General features: G+C 39.5%; 1 protein-coding gene across 2 annotated transcripts in view; it reads right to left on the bottom strand.

Annotated features, from left to right (window-relative positions):
* NUCB2 (nucleobindin 2) overlaps positions 1–14,796 on the bottom strand; it is a 31,090-nt gene extending 16,294 nt beyond the window's left edge. Inside the window, exons 1-4 of one of the 2 annotated variants that reach the window (XM_055721955.1) lie at positions 14,598–14,796; positions 3,110–3,253; positions 2,364–2,471; positions 926–1,052 (exon numbers count right to left, since the gene is read on the bottom strand). In XM_055721955.1, the coding sequence (XP_055577930.1) occupies positions 926–1,052; positions 2,364–2,471; positions 3,110–3,253 (379 nt within the window). In that variant the 5' untranslated portion in view covers positions 14,598–14,796. The remainder of the gene's footprint in view (positions 1–925; positions 1,053–2,363; positions 2,472–3,109; positions 3,254–14,597) is intronic. The other variant, XM_055721956.1, reaches the window with a different exon arrangement.
* Between the last annotated feature and the right edge of the window lie 265 nt (positions 14,797–15,061).

The raw sequence follows: 15,061 nt of genomic DNA, 5'->3' as shown, positions 1-15,061 counted from the left end.
CTCCCCATAAATTGCAAACGTTTTTAATAAAAAAATACTCTACATAAGCTAATTAAGCCCCTTTTGTTAGAGTTTCTTTGTGAAAAAACAGCATTTCAGAAACAAGATGATATAGTCCATCATCAGGATCTTCATTTATGAGCAACTAATTCTTTTCAAAAGGAAACCACTAATGAGAAATTTACAGAATTAGTTCTAAATGTAAGCTTTAAAAATTATTCAGTAATAAGAAATAAAAAGGGATAGCACCATTTTCCACACAAACACACAGGAATCACTCATTAGAAATGTGTATACTTTATTTAAAAAATTGCCTGAGTTTGTATGATTTCATTAGCAATTAAGAAAATTCTACAGAGAATTTTTTTTACTCCAAATGTTTTTCTTTATTCAGTAGTTTAAAACGGCCCCCAAAATTAGAAGAATTATCTTCTAAATCAAAACGTTTAATGTTTGTTATAAATCTATACAGTAACTCTTACTGGTGGAAAGGGAACTTAAAAAGAGAAAAGGAAAACTTCCATGTTAGCTGACTCTAAAAAAATAAATTTGTTTTCTACTCCATAAAGACATGAAATGCTAGGTCATGTTGTATTCTTAAACCTAGTCCTACTGTATCACTAGTTCTCAGTGAATAATCTGTAGTCTACAAAAATACAAAAAGACGTTGAAAAAAATTAGAAATAACTGAAAAATCCACTGCCAAAATCAAATTTAGTTATTTATAAAACATTGATGGCTTTTCTCTTCTCCCCAGTTTCCTTTAAAGGTGGGTCTTTACTGGACATAGGCCAGCTCAGACAGGACACTCACTTTCAGCTTACAGTCATTGTTGACAACAAACAAAGCATAACTGATGGACTTTGGGCACCTTTCCAACACAACCCCACCTCTTAACTCACCTAGTTAAATTTTGTGTTCTTACCTTGAACAGAATCCATTTTAGCTTTAATTAACATTCTTAATCTCGCCACCTCTTGTCTTTTTAGTTCATCCAGCCGTGTTCTCACATGGTGGCTTACTAAATCAAGCTCTCTGCTTAGTTTTCCACTCTGTCAAAAAACAGAAGTTATGTATAAAAACTAGAAGAAAGTAGCCTTCAGGATTCCCATTAGACATGAGCTGCAGGACAGCAGACTAGTGGCAGTCTTTGGCAATACTGTAGCCCACAATATAAGAATCTCAATTTTTTTTCAAAGAGCAGATTCAAGTTTTTTTAAGCCTATGGCTATAGAAACAGGAATCCTAAAAGCTTTCTGAAAAGAGAATTTCTAAGTATCTTGCTCCTCCAAAGGGCAAAATCATGACCTTGAAGCAGCAATACCTAACAATGTTTAAGTGACAAATTTCTTGATCAAATTAGTTCAAAAGAACTGTGAGATGCACACAAAATGATGTGCTCTTCACCCACTTGATGACTGCTGTAAGACCTGAGAGGGTACAAGCACAGCAACAGCCACCAACATGTATTGCAAGAATATTCAACAGGATCTGGAAATGGATAGTAATCTTCAAGGGTTACACTAGATGTAGCACAGAAGAAAAAGGAGCCAAAAGCTGCCAATGGCAACATGAGGGATTAAAGGAAATGCAAAAGGCAGGTTCTCCTCTTTAGTTTCCTACCTGTCCCTTGCTGAATTTCTAGCTCATAAAAGGGAGTGCAGAACAGCCACCACCTACAGCCAGGAACTAAAGTTGAAAAGACAAGAATGCGGTGAGGTTTAGGAGAGAGTGCTTTGTGGATTCGCACAAAAGAAAGGACAGCAACGGAGAAAGCCAGAGTTCTATTTTATTCCTAAATACACTGACTTTACCTCTTGCACAACTCCTCAATTTCCCCAGACTTTAAAATCTGACTGCCTTGTCATTCTTTTCTATATCATCATACTCATTTGTGACATACTATCTTAACCTCAGAAGGCCAATATACATCTATGTTCAAAATGGTGTTCCAAATTACTTAGCAGGCAAGTGAGTGAGAGCTACGCTTGCAGCTGTTTTGATGTACAGGAAGGTTCACCTACCTGTACGAAGTCTGAAAGCAGCTTTTTAGTAGACAGGCAGAAACTATGCATTCAAATATAAGTTGTTGGGGGGGGGGGTTTATGCTACACTATGGGATATTTAACGAACAGAAGTGCTGCTGTCCCTTGACTAAAGACAAAGTTCTAGTTAACTCTTACTAGATTTTAGATATTAGGTATTTAACTCTTAATACCTAAGTAAATACAAAGGTGAGGAAATTTAAGCTCACAAAAATTGAGAGGAGTATGAAAAAAGAAAAAGGAAGAAAGAATACAACATACATGGGTCATGATTATGGATTTAGTTAACCTTAATTTAACTCCTTTTTTTGTACCTACCTTTATTTCCTCTATGTCAGCAGTCTGGAGTTTCTCTCTGAAATGCTTATCTGTTTCCAAGACATCTATTACTTGCCTGAGATATTCATCATAATAAAGTCCTGTATCCTTCAAAAAAAGAATGTGAAATTGAGAAAATAAACTACCAAACACTTCATTTTTTTAAAATACAGTGATTAAACTGAAACTTAAGTCTCAGCAACACAGGCATTATACTCTCTTACATAGCTTAGTTTTTTCTCATTTGCATCGTTGTCCTATAACAACTTATTCTCATGACTCATTTGTTTCAGCAACTGACAAGGAAGAGAAACGTGTTTAAGAATCCATGTAATACAGAAGCATCTGTCATGTTAATATAGTGTTGGTGGGTTTTTTAAACAGTGAAATTCATTCATTACTCTTCTATTTGAAACACTGAAATGGAATCACTGAGTGGAATTTCCTAAGCTACCACTCAGTTGCTTGAAAGAAGTCTCTGTGGAACATTAGCAATCCTTCCTATTGCAAATTGGTGAATTCCTTCCACGTGCCACCTCACTTTTAGCAGATCACAGGAAAAAAAATATAAAAAACAAATTTAAATGGAACCTTACCAAAGTAGATGGTAGACTGTATGAGAATACCAGCTAATATTAGTTTCCTTCCGGTAAAGAACATCTAAATTTCATGAAGGCAATCTGCTATAGCCAGATTACTAACAATTAGGAAAAAATACCTAATTAGATAAATTTCATTACACTTACTGGGTTTTCTACCTTCTCTCCTTCTACGTGGCCTTCTCCTTTGACTTTTGTCTTATCTATGTCTATAGGTACAGCTTCCGAGACCATTAGGAGACATGTCATCAGCAAAATACACTGTTGGGGCAGGACAGATAGCCACTTCATCTGAAATGAGACCAAGTTACAAAAATTAACATTAAAAATGTTACCATACCGTACTGATTAAAATATATTTCTGTTCCTATATAAATACCTCTAATAACCGACATCCCACATCTTCTATTCCTCTCAAAGAACACTAAAACTCGAAGAATTAAATATGGTTTTAATTTTTAAAAGTCATTATTACACAAGCAGATTTCCTCAGATTATCTTACAGTTCTGTGGCAAACCTAAATTGTACTGTAAATGGTGAGAGGTTTTTAACATGTTGAGGTATTATCAATAGCTCTGCATAACAGGTGGAACACTCAATGTTCATACATTGTTTAGGATGGCCAAGTCTTGCATAACTAATACTGATATGACGTTCCTACTCTGACCATGTCTTTGCTGAAATTATTGGCAAACTCCTGAAGATAATCATGGACACTGAATCAGATCTTAGAGTAGCAATACCAGTAGTTTTTGTTTCAGCAATGGAGTAGTTTGCCTAATCTGGAGTAGAGATCCCCTCCAAAGTTTATTTGCAGGAAAAATAATTTTAATCCGTGTTATACCCGTATTTCAAGTTGACAGAGATTCCTGAAAAAAGTGTTCACACTACCTGAAATTGTTGCTGAGGCATTAAGCCAGTTTCCCCTAGACTTTGTGTCTTATACGGGGCTAACTCGCACATAGTTTGATGAGCACTGAGCACTTTTGAGAGTTCTTGATCTCTGTATTTTCCCCCTCTGTCAAATTTGGTTAAAAATAGCTCAATTAATTCAGAAACTGGTAAAATGGAATATTTAAACAGCACAAGTACAGGAAATCCAGCTAGAAAAATAATGATGGTAATCCAGCATCTGACAGCAAAGTCAGGTTCTTGAGACAATTCAGCCTATGACAGTCCACTGTCTCTGGATATTCTATCAAAAGCTTAAGCAAACTCCAGTATTACATTAATAATATAAATCACCTCCTGGAAAGTGAAAGTTGCCAGTCAAGTACTGTCTAAAATTAGTTTAGATATGTCAAAGAAGAAGACATAATATTTAAGATACGTACAAACAAATCAAAATTGTACCTGGTACAAGGAGAATTTCTGTGGAAGTGCTGTAACTAGTCATGCAAGTAATTCTATTAAAAGTACTTATGTCCGCCAGCAGCAAACCTCTTTTTAGCAGGGTAGGAGGGACAAACTGATTACGGTGTCAATGCCAGTTTTCCTGACTACATGCTCTGGTACTTGACAGTGAAGCATTACTATTGCTTGGATTAAGCTGCCCCTTTATTAAGGCAATAAATGTAGATAACTGTACCTACTCAATATTAAACATTGTTGACACCCTTTATTCATACATTTATTAAGTTAAAAGAATGCACTCTTCTTAAGAAAAAAAGTGAGAAATGCACAGATGATGTGCAAAGATGTTCTTTCTTTTGTTGGGGATGAAGAAATAGCTGGAGATAAAAATACACCCATCTATCCATCTTTTGTTTTATATGTCAAAGGGTCAAGAATAACAAGAATTCTCTGAAAATGGTTTTTCTTAATCACATCTTCAGCAAAAAAAAGCCTAAATGGATTCTGCACAGTTATAGCAAATAACTGTTACTTTCATTTAAAAAACGACTAACATCTGATCATTACCAGATGGGATAGCAGGAGCCACTGTTGCTGCCATACTGAACGTATTGGATTCAGTGTCAGAATACTGTCAGAACACTACTGTCAGACCCACAACAGCAAGCCTGATACGCTTCTCTAGGTCATCCCTATAAAACAAACAACCACAGAACCAAAAAAATCCCAAACCCAGACTGATTTGCTGGAACTAGTAAATTAATTCCCACACGTGTACAGAAGCTGGTGGCTTGCAGGGACTATAGAACTGATGAATGAAGGAGTTAGTCATTCACTATCACTTTTAAAAATGCCCAAGTTCCGGTACTTCAGATGGTTTTACAGAATATTGTTGTATAAATGCTGTGCCTACGTTTGTGACTTCAACAGAATTTAATCTCAGGAAATGATAATAACTAACAAATACTAGGTTTTCATGTCTACTAATCTTGATGTAGATGCCAAGACTGAGTATTTTCCAGTACTATCTGAATGACTTTTTATAAACCAAATCACCAAGTTAATGGACTTGCCCAGAAGTCTCCCTGCCAGTCCTCATACTGGATCTTCAGGCCAGGCTAGGTTACTAGGAAGGATTAACAATGCTGCTGGGAGGTCCTGAACTAGAGCCATCAGTTGGAGTCTGTTAGTGACACAGCTCATTTTATCTATCAGTGGCATGGACAACATTAATAAGTCAATACATATTACGCAGGCCATCAGTTCTTCTAGCTGGCAGGCAACCATCACCCTACTGTCACTTAATTTTTTCTGTCTTGCATGGGCAACATCACCTAATGTCTGTCCTCTTTTTTCCAAAAGTAGATTGCCATGCCTGGTGTTAAAAGTCATTCTCTAAACACTGGTGTCTGTTATTTTAGGCATTTTGATATAGCTGTCAACATACAAACACAGCTAGATCACCATGTAGGCTTGAATACAACAAATGGAAAGTGGAAAGAACTTAACTTATGCAGCAGGTTGGACAGAAATAGAAAAACATGTTTCTGTAACCGACTACCTACAACATGACAAACATGGCAAGTAGTTCCACAGATAACACAGGCTGGGTGAACCACCTCTGCTCTGAACCTGACATCCATTTACATCATTCAATGACCCCCTAAGTTCTTGCATTTGAAGAGATGTAACAACTTCTTAACTATCAATTCCATACTACAGCTCACCAACCGTGATCATATACCAGTCCTCACTCTTCTAGCCTAAAGTGTGCTAGCTTACCTACTGACTCCTTTTCCAGAAGCTTTTCCAGACCTTTGATCATGCTTGTTAGTCTTCTCTGAAGCTTTTCCAGTCCTTTAATATCTGAATTGAAATAGAACAACCTTGGATGGCCTAGGCTATGCTACGGATTTTATCAGATCATTGTTTCTTAACAAGAAAGGTTTATAAATTCTATAGGTTGGTCTGAGAATATTTGCAAGGTGATACTTCACTTCCAAAGCAGATTGAGATACAGTTGTGAGGAAGCATCCCTTCCTTTTCAGATGAAAGAAACAGGAAAGAAAGTAAAAGTAAGGTCAACACTTGTTTCAGTGTCTATCACCTAAGTGTATTGAAAAAAAAATTAATAAGAGAGAACTGAACCTCAAAATCTACTTTGAGAGATTCTGGAGAAACAGCCTGGGCAATAACTTCTCTAAACACAGAGCACCACAGTCAAAAAATTTACAGGTAAAACAAAAATCCATCTTGCTGAAATTCTTGCAGAGTATGAACGAGGCAGCCTAGTAAGCTCGTAAGTGAAAGGCCCTAAGTACGCAGGAAGTCTAGGCAACAGATATGAAACAAAGCTAATAAAAACCAAGGGACTTATAAAGTATATGACTATAATAACTATACTCCTAGTATTTTTAGAATATTTTTTTTAAGTTATGTATGTTTGAAGTATTCATTTCAAGAAACTGTAGCTTCTGGCAATTTAAACAAAAACCAAACAACATTTGGATGCCTGATAAATCAGTAAGCATCTTCCCAACATTTTTATATCAGAATGTATATTTTCACATACACAAAATTATAGTAATAAAATTAATTTAATATTACCTTAAGCCACTCAAGTTATGTAAGGTATATAACCAGTGTTTTTGAAAATCATATATGGCTATTACTTGAGCACGCTCATTTCATGTAAAACCAACAGGTCATGTAGTGAAATCAACCATGGCAGGGAAGCCAGAAACTTTTGTGCCAGCCATAGTTTTGGCATAGATTCACTCTGCCTACAGCAAGTACTAAAAGCCAACACTTTCAACAATGACACCTGGTCTTTGACTCATTTTAAAGACATATATAATCTTTTTAAAACTGCTGACCTACAACTTCTAGTAATGTGAATAATTGTGGAGATGGGGATTGTTAGTTTATGGCGGGGGGAAGAAGGGAGGGGGGCACACCCCCATACTACTCAGGCAAACAGAAACCTAAAAAATCCATGCTGAACTGAAACAACTGAGACAGAAGCAACCATGTTGGTCTGCCAAACCTCGTATGAGGGAATACTAATCTCCAGCAAATTTGGGACGGGCACCTGAAGCCCTATCATCCTAAACTAAGCTCTGCCGGCTACTGCAGAGGTATCTACCAAAAGTCCTAATCAAACTAAGTACAATTGGATCTGCTGACTTTCTGTGGGATTTGTGCTCATGGGCAATTTGGATTCCCTTGGAAATAACAACCTTTATAATTACATGCTGTCATACATAATGAGAGAGACTGGATGATATCACAGTATGTTCTTCACATCTATTTGCTGTAATAAGCTGCTCTGTAAAGAAGGCTATCTACTGCCCACCGGGCATGTTTTGTTTCAGGTTGTGCACAGGGTGTTTTTATCGTAGCTCTTTCGATAGAACCGGCCAAAAAATCCACAAGTACCAGGAAGGATTAAAAGCAGAGAAGACCAAAACAGATAAGCAAAAATATCTCTATCATTGCAGCTGACTTTGCAGACTACTATGCTTAACACTGTATTTCCTGTAGCATTTTGAGGAACCCAACTGTTTACACAATCTGTGCTATAACAATTAAATTGGAAATATATGTATTAGAATAAAAAGTAATTACCTACTGCAGATAGAGTTACTGTATTTAGGTATCTACTATGGTCCAAGACCATATTCGGCCAAATTCCCCCAACAAATGCAGGTGACTAAGACATGCATCACCCTTTAGAGTGTGACAGTCACAACTGAGTCACTGAGCACATTCTTTTCTGACAGGTATTAGAAGAGAGAAAGCAGGCCTATTGAAAATTCTAATATTAATCAGCTGCAAGAAAAAACTCAGCATGATTCTCAACTTTGGCAACTAGAGGGAAGAGTGACAAGAGGCAGGATGAGAAGAAAACTGGGGTTTCAGTTTTTGTTCCACTAAACACTTTACTATTAACAGTTAATTCCACTCTCAGCCTGTTACCAAGCTACCTTCGAGAGTTCTTGACTTTTGAGAAACCCACTCCTGGATGCCTCTCCCTTCCAAAGCAATTTAGGGCAAATCTGTGTGTCTGACCCAGGGATGTAGTTTCTTCTGTAAGAACTAGGAGCTGCCAAGTGAACAGACAGTCATAGTGCTGCAGAAGAGGATCAACGTCAATTTGATCATTATCATCAGTGGCACATAATGCACTGTCAGCACACCTCCCCGTGCCCTGCCATGGGTGTGTCACTGGAGCCCAGCATTATTACTATTCTTCCTACTACTATATAGTGTCATAAAAATATAAATTGTTATGGATCTGCCCAGCTGACTAGTTACTTTTAAAGACAGATGGACAGAGCTAATGCTACAATTGCCACCTGGAAATTAAGTGATTTTAGTCAAAGACATGTAGCTCACCTAGATGAAAAGGTAGCACAACTCTGATCTGCTTGTATCAGAAATCAATCTCATCTTCCCTAGAGGGATAAACAAACATTTCTACTTATAATACATAAAGACAACTAATCACAAAAGTAGTGCTCTAGAACTGTCAAATACTGTAGTTTATAAACAGAGCCAACATCCTGAGCTTTCAGGGAAAATGAAAAATAAAAACCTCTCCAAGTATAAAGTATTTAAAAAAAACAGAGCGAGAGCCCAAAGTATGAGATAGTCAGCATGAAACAGAGCCACAAATGTACTTGCATGAACAGGAAAACACAATTGGAAAAGAAAAGAAGCAGGCTGTCTGCCAGCAACCTTGACGTTGATCTCACTGAAGTTAATCATAAATTCCTATCAACTTCAGTGGAACAGGATCGGACATTTGAATTATAAAGGGATCTGAAAGATAAGTACAAAATGCAGCTTCTAAAGTTTGTTCTAGCAACATTAACACAAGCGGCTAAACACAGCATTAGCATGCCTATCTTATACAACTGCCAGGTGTTTATAATATAAAACTGAAAATTTACTTTTCATTAACATAATACCTGTTTCCCAGAAAACAGCATAATTTGGTACTGATGTCTCCACCAGCTTCCTACCAAAGCGCAAGTCTTTTTAAAATAGTATCACCCAATGTCAAATTTTCTAAAACTGAGATAGGCAAGAACATGTAGTGATATCAGTGTATAATGCATAGTGTCTGCACATGTAGAGGCTCAGCAGATAATTATGAAGCATGACAGCACAATATTCTAGGTGTCATACTGCATGTCTGTACTTGCCAAATGCATGTGTATCATAATGGGCAATGTAAACATAAATTGACCCATAGAATACACAAATAAGCCTACCTATTTGTAAAATTTCACATACACCTCCTGTATCTGTTATGGAAGTGAAGAGATACAGTGTGGACATGCAGGATAGTCCCTATAGTCAAGACTGCACTGTGACTTCCTATTTTAATGCTGTACATTGGAAAGAGGAACAATCTTCATATGCAGGAAATAGATAAAATAGATCTACTAATCTTCACCTTTCTAAGAATATTCTAACCTCAGTACTAAAATGAGAGTATTACAAATATTATATCTGAACTATGTAAAGTACTCCTTCAGCGCTTTCAATCTTTTCACCTCTCTGAAATAGTGATATACCTGTCCCTATATCACAGTTTAAATTGAGAATGTTTAATTTTATGGGGGTTTCCATTTCTTTAAAAATTATTTGCAAAGATATTAATTGATTAGCCCTCAAAATCTTACAAAAAATAAATTAAATGTTTGAAATCAGGCAGAAAGAGATCATTCTTCTGCCATATTTTCTGTCTGGAAATCCCTGAAATATCAGTGTTGGTTCCTCCCTGTTCTTTCAGGAGGACTTGCTGCAAAGATGCTGTAAGCTATCATACCTTAACCAATGATGAAAAGTCATTGAGGCTCTTGTTAATGCATCTTCTTCACTATGTTAGGCCAATGAGTTAATCTGTTATTAGCATGCCTAAAATGTGGCAACAATTTTCAGAAGCAAGTGCAACATGCTAAGCTAAACCTCTGGTTGTGGTGAAGAAGCCTTTTCACTAACTTACCAGTCCTCCAGATACAGACTTCTCATTGAAGCCATGAGCAGAAAATGACATGGAAAGGGAAATGGCTACAATCTGCAATAGTTTTCCCTTTACAAGTTACCTTTCAAAATACAGACACCTGCATACTCTTCTTCCCAAATGAGAATTCATCATTTTAAAAGTTAATATGCAAGCATCATTTCTTCCTCTCTCATCTTTCAGTAAATGTCCCACCCACACAAGCAGCAACAGTTTTCCTCTCACTATCCTTCAAGCATTTTCTCCTCTTCTGTCAAAGCTGTCCATTAACCCCACGACTTGGATGTCACTTCTTTTTTTCTAGCCATCATTTAACAGGTTTCATCCTGGACATGCCGTCCTAACCTTTTGTTAGAGTACATCCGGCTCAGTTCTCTGCACTAGGAGACGTTCCTTATTTTTTCAGGAAGCATTTTAATACTGTACATAAAGAGTTGTATATAAACCAGTATGATTTAAGTACATAAAGGCACCAGAATCCTTTCCTCTCACGCTGTTCACTTTGCTTAAATTAATTTATTTTTACTTGTATTTGTTATATTTTTCTCACTGCACTTGATCTGCTTCATTCTCTTTACAGTTAAAAGTTGGCTGGTAGAACAGCTTCTTTTTTCAGCTTCTCAGAAAAGACAGCATGCCTCAACTGCGTGTAGTACAACATTTGCTGACAGAACCTTTTTTAAAAAAATACACTTCAGCTGCTCTATTAAATGAGTCACCCACATGCTGGGGGATACCATATAGTAACACAAACTATGAATTCTCAAGAGGGAAAGAAACAAGTACTATTTACAATGCAACTGTAACAGAAATAAAGATGGCACAGAAGCAAAACCTAGGGCTGCTGCTCCACATGCTTATCTCTGTCAAGTAAAGTTTGAAAAGGAAACTGTTTTTAATTCTTGCTGCAATGTTAATGGATCATTGTTTAAACACCTGTGCGCACACACAAACACACATGCACACAGTACTACCCGCCTCCAAGAAACTTCCCTATTATTGTTTCAGAAAAATTAATATCAGTGTCTACAAAGCTACCTTACTAACTGAAGAATGCTGACATATTAGTCTTGTTTTTAAAAGGAACTTGCATTTTATCAGTTCTTTCCAGTAAAGTTGGCTCAAAAGAAAATGATTTATGAAGCCAATACTCAAAGCAAACCTTGTACTGAGTTCAATGCATACTTGATAAAACCCTTACCAACTTCAAAAGCAAATAAAAAAAAAATTACCACTACAAATGTAGCTTCCTGTATTGTGCATCCAGTTCCCATACTGAACAAAACAGAACACCTGGAATCTCGCAAATTCATTTTGTATAACTGGGAACAGCAATTTTCAGTGCTGGTGTAAAAAGCAACCTTGTTTCACAGATGCTACTACATGCAACCAAAATATTTACTCAAACTCTAATCTCAAATCAAAAAGTATTTCAATTATTCTACTAATATGCATTTTGCTCTAGTCAGCAACAAATGGTGATGCTAAAGTAAACCCTGAATGCCCCAGAACTTCAAAGTACTTTTTTTTCCTCTTTGGAAAGAAAATAGCTAACAAGGATAAATCTAAATCTAATGATATGGAGCCAGATGTAAAAATATTTAGGCACTTAATGATAGCTGCGTAATGACACTTATTTCCAGAATTTGCATAATTTCTACTTGCTTAGGAATCCAAATATGTTTTATAAAGAATACAAAGCATGAGAAATGTATTCATTAAAAGGGTCTATATCTTTCCTGAATTACCTATGATGAATATTAATATATACAACTGAATATGATTCAAAAGGTTCTAATAAAATGCAGTTTCTTACATGATTTGACAGTTGGAAGAATGAATAGTACATAAGAACAAAACCTGTTGAAATTAACAATAATTTTGCCTCTGATTTCATCCAATTTGGCTTAAGTACCTGGCCATGTTTTTAGCTACATACAAGCGTATTCCTGTCCAGAAGGCTTGTGTCTCTTACTGCCTAACAAGAACTTCAGAAAGATCTCTTCTACTTACTGAGCAATCAAACAGACAAGAGCACAATACCTCACTAGATAAACACCTTCGTTGCACAGGAGCTCAAATAGAGGCAACACTGATATCGGCTTTTAACTTAACAGTAAAGGATTTTATCTTTCTCTTGTAAAGTGCATGTGTTTAGTCAGTATATCACTAAAAGTATCAGTCAATATTATTTCCACACCTCTGACATTTGAGTCAATATAATAATATTTCACATTTTTTATTATCTCAAAGAACTACAGCTCTCCCCTTCCATGATTACAATTTCAGTTATATACATATCGCTTGGGGGCGGCTTTTGACAGACGACCTTTAACTTGGCTTATGTGAACTGAAAGTTTATGTTCAGCAGCAGTACCATTACTACACAGCCAAGTTATGGAAACTTCTCCTTAGTCTTATCAAAATATAATTATTTTTGTTGTTGTTGCTTAGGTTTTATTTCTTGATGGGGTTTTCTAAATATAATGTCAGGTATCAAATAATGGTATCTCAAGCTGTATTATAGCATCAAGTCACAAGCAAATTTACATCGACGCCTACATTAGATGCCTTCGCATCCAATAGCTAATGGAAGTTTTAAGCAGACCCAACAGGCAATATTAATTTATAATTTTGTTGTCCCCTTTTTTTTAATGTTAATTATCTTGGTTAGAAGTGAATGAGGTACACAGAGCTCTAGTACAACACAGCTGTTCAAAGACAGAGTTATTACTTATATATAAGTAACTTTCTTATTCTAAAATAAAATACTGCCACCATCCCAAAGATTACAGTAGCAAGTAAATGGGAAAATATATAATCACAGTTTGGTGGTACTTTATGAAATCAAGGTTAATCATTTGTGGCCTGTAGTGGATGTTGCACTGTGACTACAAGATCATTGTGTAGCAGGTGACAGTAAAAGAAAAGTCCATCTTAAGTGCTCACAGGCGCTCACATGGGCTTCTCCTTAAACCCTTTGTGGATCTTAAACAGAAGCCCATAAAGGTTACAACAAAACTGGTTTCAAATAATCTGTGAGTGGCTCTGCACCTCCTATCCAGTCTTTAGAGTAGGAATCTTTCCCATGATGCTGTCTAGTTTGAGACAGGCAGTCACTTCAGAACTCAGGGTAGAGCTGCGCCAATACCGAGTCAACTACAGGACTTTTCTTTAGAGCAGGAGAAAACATGGCAAAAAAACCCCAAACCAAGCTCCACGATGACCTTGATGCCATGGCATACTGGTGCTTCGTTGTTACTGTGATGGTCTAATTTTGAAAGCGCTAGATGTTATTTCTCCACAGTAAATACTTACAACTCAAACAGCAGAGGCTTTTTCTCCTACAGGCTTACTAAAAAGCATTGCGGAACGCAAACTCTTTTGAAAAACACAGCCGTGTTCATTTCAACTAAAAAAGTTACCCCTCTACAAACATATTTCAACCTTTTCCTTCTCCAGAATACTTCCTGAGAACGGCGGCTAGCTAGAGTAAGCTTAAAGCAGTATTTTACCGAGCCCCTCCGGTTGCACTACGGTAAGCGTGAAGCAATATTTTACCCAGTTCCTCCAGCTGTGTTACAGTAAGCACAATACCGGAGAGCTATACCCTTTCTAGTGAAACCAGTCTAGCCTCCTGGGCAAAGCAGCCCAAGTTTTTCCTGCGGTTGTGCAATTCCCAGCCAGCCCAGCTGCCGCTGCTGCCGCCAGGTACGCACGGGTGCCTGCTGGCGCTGCGAAGCCAGGCGCTCCCGGGCCGTGCCGCGGGGCCGCGGGCGCGTTCCCGCTAAGGGCGGCGGGCGGGCCCGCACAGCGGGGCGGGCGGCAGGGCTGCCGGGCGGGGAGCTCCCCGGCGGGCGGCTCTGGGTCACCTCAGCCGCTCCCGCCCCCCTCCCCCGGGGCGGGCCGCTCTGGGTCCCCTCAGCCGTTCCCGCCCCCCCGCGGGCCGCTCTGAGTCCCCTCAGCCGCTCCCGCCAGACAGCCCCGAGCCCCGGCGGACGGCCCTCCCGCTCCCGCCCGCCACGGCCCCCCCGCGCACCACCGTTATTTCGCCTTCTCAAGTCTGACAGGAAGGAGAGCGCGTCCCCCCGCCGGCGGCGCCCAGCGTCTCTCTCCCTGACAGGAGCTGCCCCGCCGCCAGGCCTCCGACCAGCTCCGGGCCCGCGGGGGCCTCCCGCGGCCCCCCTCCACCACCGCCGGGTGGCACCGCCGCCCCGCAGGCGGCCTGGGACGGGCGATGCTACTACCTTTCCGTCCCGCTGCGGCGGGAGAGCAGCCGCTGCTTCTGAAGGGCGAGGTGTCTCCTGCGCGCGGGGATGAAGGGGGCGTCCCCTCGGGTTGTCCTCCTGAGGGGCAGCAGGGCACGGCAGGGCACGCTGCGGCGCGGTACGGTGCGGCGCGACAGCCCCACAGCACTCCGGCGGCCCCGGCTCCCGTTGCCATGGGGATGGGTCCCGCCCCTCATAGCGTAGGGATTGGTCGGGCCTGACCCACGCCTGGGAGTCGCGGAGGATTCTGATTGGGCGTCGCCAGCCGCCGAGGCGAGATTGCGCGAGAGGCCGTGCCGCCAGCGCGGCCGCCTGCGCCGAGGAGGTAACGTGGCGGTCGCTGTGGGGGCGGGCCCGGCCGCGCGCCGCTCGCGTCACGGGGGAGGCGGGAACGTACCTGCGCGGCGCTGAGGGGACCGGTACGGTGGGCGAGCTCTGGCCCC

The sequence above is a fragment of the Falco cherrug genome, chromosome 10 (genome assembly GCF_023634085.1).
Source record: "Falco cherrug isolate bFalChe1 chromosome 10, bFalChe1.pri, whole genome shotgun sequence".
In the NCBI taxonomy this organism is placed as follows: Eukaryota; Metazoa; Chordata; class Aves; order Falconiformes; family Falconidae; genus Falco; species Falco cherrug.
Note: the sequence above shows the minus strand (reverse complement) of the source record. Positions and strands in the feature narration are given on the sequence as shown.